Source organism: Sinocyclocheilus grahami, unplaced genomic scaffold (genome assembly GCF_001515645.1).
Source record: "Sinocyclocheilus grahami isolate Dianchi unplaced genomic scaffold, SAMN03320097.WGS_v1.1 scaffold800.1, whole genome shotgun sequence".
Taxonomy (NCBI): domain Eukaryota; kingdom Metazoa; phylum Chordata; class Actinopteri; order Cypriniformes; family Cyprinidae; genus Sinocyclocheilus; species Sinocyclocheilus grahami.
Window position 1 is genome coordinate 407,137 of NW_015505979.1, and position 4,836 is coordinate 411,972.

The 4,836-nt window shown below is 36.4% G+C and overlaps 1 protein-coding gene across 1 annotated transcript; it reads right to left on the bottom strand.

Annotated features, from left to right (window-relative positions):
- Nucleotides 1-227: 227 nt before the first annotated feature.
- LOC107561963 (cadherin-19-like) lies at nucleotides 228-1,785 on the bottom strand. Its single transcript, XM_016246520.1, has 2 exons — nucleotides 1,687-1,785; nucleotides 228-1,260 (listed from the first exon to the last, which is right to left on the bottom strand). The coding sequence occupies exons 1-2, from the start codon at nucleotides 1,688-1,690 to the stop codon at nucleotides 773-775; spliced, it is 492 nt and encodes a 163-aa protein (XP_016102006.1). The 5' UTR covers nucleotides 1,691-1,785; the 3' UTR covers nucleotides 228-772.
- Nucleotides 1,786-4,836: the final 3,051 nt, after the last annotated feature.

Here is a 4,836-nt window from a genome sequence, read left to right on the forward strand (position 1 = left end):
ACTGAACAATTGCAGAATACAATCCAAAGAAAAAATGTTAGTAGTATGCATGAAGTAGTAATAACTATCACAATTGTATCATTCATAAGATTCTAAGAATGTTTGTGTAATTGTAATTTTTAAAGTGAAGAATTTACCAGAAGTAGCAGTAAGGGATCTACACTCGCATTCACTTGTTTCAGATGTTACAAAATTATTGCTGTTTTGGGGTGTGTTAGATATCATCACTCCTCATTAGCCACACCCAAAATATATTCTTAATTTTCTAAACAATAATCTAAATTATTTTAATAATGTATCGTCAAGAGGGTTTGCAGATTACACACAGCAATTATGTATGAACTAGGTGGAAAAGAGAGAGAACATTTAAAATGTTCAAAAAATTGTAAACAGAATGGAACAGTATATCACCAACAGGTTCAGGAGACCTCAAGGAATCAGAGGCAAAACATCATTATCATTATACACAGTTTCAGAATTATTAACGAAAATTTAAATTTGATTACTATTATACCTTTACCCAAAGATGGACATGTGTATGTAAACCTGAATGTTGGTGCTATACAGGGCCATCATACGAAGTTTAGGGGCTCTGCAATATACATTCTCTGATTCCCAAAATGTTTTAGAAGTAGTAGTAGTAGTAGCAGAAGAAGAAGAATAAGGTTCAAGAACCTACTTTGTTTTGACCCCTAAAAAACTTCAGTTCAGTCACTCCAGTATTGGTAGGTATGTTAAAAAAAAACGTTAGAATCCTTTTGTTATTCTCAGGTCAGAATGAGGTCTCGTCAGCTGCTGCTCCCAGCCAGGGTGACAGTGGCAGGAGATGCGGCCCCGCATCATGAGTTTGACTCATGCAAGGGTCAAATATGGTAGACTCCAGTGAGCTGAGTGAGCCCGTTACAGACCCTGTCCCTTCAAAGGCATATGTGTGCAGACAGTCAAAGGGTGGAAGGTATGGGTCTTCATCTGCCTCAGCCAGCCGGTCCATGATAAACTGTTGAAAGACTGTGTCTTCTGGGCCAATGAGGTGAGACTGACGCAGAGACATGCGGATACTGGTGGTGACCTCCTCCCGACAGAGCTTGCGCTCTCGCCGACGTGGGTGCCGGAGAGGAACTGTTTGGGTGGACTCTGTCTCTGGGATGGCAAAACTCAAGATTTTATCTGAGAACTCCACTGTTTCCAACTCTTGTGTTGCCATTTTCTCCTGCCGTAATGTCTTGTACTTTCTCACAGCTAGCACTAGTGTGGACAGCACTGCAGGGCAAGCCAGAGAGAGAACAGGTTTTACTATGCTTTTAAAACTAACACTTATTAAACCAGATTTAATTTTTAAAAAATCTTACCAGGGTCAGCTCCATAACTTCATTAAAACATTAATTAACATAAAACTATATTAATATAATAATTAATCCACACAACATCTATAGTAAGGTTGCCAACTAAAATAAGTCCTCATCTTCTTTTTAGGAACACGAGAAACACTCCCTATTTCTTTATATTACATACACTATTTGAGATTTAAGGTAAACCATTTGTGACAACTGAAAAACAAAACAAAATGCTACATTGTCACAGTGCATGTCTGCAGAAACATGTGTGAATAATTTTAAGAATAGATTTCCAGAAAGATTAAATATGCTCACACAAGAGCATCTCAAAAGTAATGCATCAAACACTTACCCATTCATTGCAGCTTTTGACCATCATTAAGAAGTTTGTTTTCAGAAAAGTTTGATTATTATCTGATTATTATTACATTTTGAAACATTCTATGTGATATTTTCCTTATAAGTAGGACATTATTTGTCTTTTTGGTCAATTGTGACTGGTTTACAAACGAATGAACAGTACATCTCACAACATAAGCTTTGCAAACAAACTTTTTCTAGGTCAATGCTTTATTTCAGACCCAACAATAATGCTGCAACACACTGTAATGGCTGGAAAAATCAGACACATCATTATTTGTTATATCTAACAAATAATCCAACAACCCACACCCAACAAGCCAATCATGAGGGTCTATGTGACCCTCCCCCGAATGCAAATAACTGAAATGGACAGAATAGACATCTGGTTACCACAGTAACTGTTGCAAAAGGAATTGAATATGTCTAGCCACTAGATGGAGGTATGTGAATGTATTTACTGTAAATGTGAGAGACCATAGCTGAAGAAAAGAGCGTAAAAGACAAATGCACTGCAATGCCCTTATGTCTGTCTCTTTGTTTTAATGGAATCAGCTACAACTGAGCAATGGTTTCTACAGTAACTATATAAACTTTACGACCTAATGGAATGTAGAGAGAGACTCCTTCTCACTTAATTCACTTTGAAACAGACTCATACTGCCCATAGAAAAGGACTTCTTTCATTAATTCATATACAAACCTTTCTATGAATGAACATGCATATCCCCAAGCCATTGTGTATATTATTGCTGTTTTTGTATATTGTCTTTTGTATTGTATACTGTTTTATGCATGCTTTATGATAGAACTATTAATTAATGTAGCTTCACCTATACCATTTTTTGGTATGTACGAAATAGTATTTTGATTATCTAAATGATAGTGTGTATTATAGATTGATACCTATGCAAAAAAATTGTATTATAAGTATTTATAATAGTCTTTGCATCAACACCCAATCCAGTTACATATGCAAAATACCATGTTCAAAGACAAAGGATCGTAAACTTTCCCTCCGAAAGTTTAAGTTACCATTGGCTCACAGACCTCCTGGAGGTGTGACCTCCACAGAAGTTAATCCGCACTGTTGGAGTGATCTTGCGCTCGTATCTCTTCTTCTGCTCTTACTGCTCTTATACGTTCAGTCCGACCGTGATGCCGTGGGACCTCCCCTGCGCCAGCAGGTCTCCAAACTTTCTACCTGAGAGAACTCTCCCGACCACAACTGAGTCAGAAGAACATCTTTGAAGCTATCATTCTTCAACCTAGAAGAATTGGATCGTAACTTCAACACCATCAAACCATCAAGACTTTCATCCGAGACTGCATTCGGACGCTGGTTCAACTACCAAGGCAATGGAAGTATCGTGTATTTAACTAAACGAAACAGAGGTTTAGTATAAGTATAAGTAGACCCCTTTGTTAGAAAGGTACTGATTGGTTTATGCTCCTTATCATTGCTTTTCCATAGCTTCATTTTCTGGTTTCTAACGGTTTCGTTCATTCATTTGTATTTCCCCGCCTTTTTCCTATGTATATATGAGTGAGTGAGTGTATATGTGTTACGGGGCTGACGAGACGTGAGACTTGCGGATCCATTCGCAGAGCTTTATTGAAACGAAGACAGAGACGTGGTCATACAGCAGGCATGGGTCAGATGAGGGCAAACAGGTATATGGTGGGCAAAACACAAGAATAGTCCTAGAGCTAGCACAGGTCGACGATCGGCAGATAGAATCAAAAGGGGCAAGACAAAAGGGGTGAATCCAGGGAACCAGGCGAAAATCAGAAACCGGGAAGGCTAAGGCTAAGGCTAAGGTAAATGACTAGGGCTAAGGCTAAGGCTAAGGCAAACGACTAAGGCTAAGGCTAAGGCTAAGACAAACGGCTAAGGCTAAGGCTATGACAAGGACTCCGTAAAGTAGCTATCTCTAGGAGAGTGATAAATGCTGAAACAATACTCGGCAGAGGGAAGGGATCAGAGTGAGTGTTAAATAGTGAGGGAGTGATATGAAACAGCTGGGTGCAATCAGTGTAAACAGGTGTGTGCAATTCGTGCTGAGTGCAATCAGTGCAATGCATGATGGGAAATGTAGTCCGGGGTGATGTGCAACAGTGTGTAGTGCGAGAGTCAATGAATAGGAAAGTTCGTTGACCGGATTCGTGACAATATGTTTATTTAGACTAGTTATGTGTTAGTGTTTAGTTAAAACTTTTGTGCACAAATTTCATGAGTTTGGTTTTTGTGGTTAGTGCTTGTAGACAAAGTAAATTTAATGAGCCGATCTTGCTACATGCTCTAATGCATTAGTACTATCAGAAAGATGTTTTCTGTGGCCACGAAAACATAATTTCTTAGCGATGATATGAAATTACGAACAGATTAGTTCATTGTAATATAAATTCTGCTTCAGTTACTTCTGGTAGCTGATATAAATAATTATTAATAATACTTTTGTTAATACTAAATCTTCATCTGTGATCAATGATTGTTTTAGTATGCAAGAATTCATGAGCAGTCAGACATTGTTTGTCACAAAACTGTGATCAGGGCTCCTGCACAAAGCTATCATGCTTCACATTACAAACCCATTAGGTAAAAAATAAAGTATACTTGAATGCACTAAAAATACTTAAATACAAGCAAGTACATTTGTAGTACATTCTTTTTTTGTGCTAAATAAAATTTTAAAAGTTCTACACTATAAATACACGAATTAAATTTATATTTCTACTTCAGTAGTACTTCAGTGCACTTGAAAAAGTATATGAAATTTTAAGATACTCAAAAAAGATTTGTAGTGCATTGAAATAGTGTACTACCGCAAAAAATAAATAAATAAATAAATAAATAAGTTTTATTAGTGTATTTCTTAAAACTGTGCTTTGAATGCTTTAAAAAATAAGTTCAATCTTAGTAGACTTTTGTATAGATCTAAACTTAAATTTAATTGATTTTGTAAAAATATATTACTAATGTACTAGTTATAAGCACATTTTCCCAATTGTGGTACTTAACTACACTTAATATAAATGCACTAAGTGTAGTCAGATAAAGTAAACCAAATAAACATGTAGTTAAGTATATCATATAAAGGGTAATATTAACATAGTTACAATACATTTGAATGAATTATTT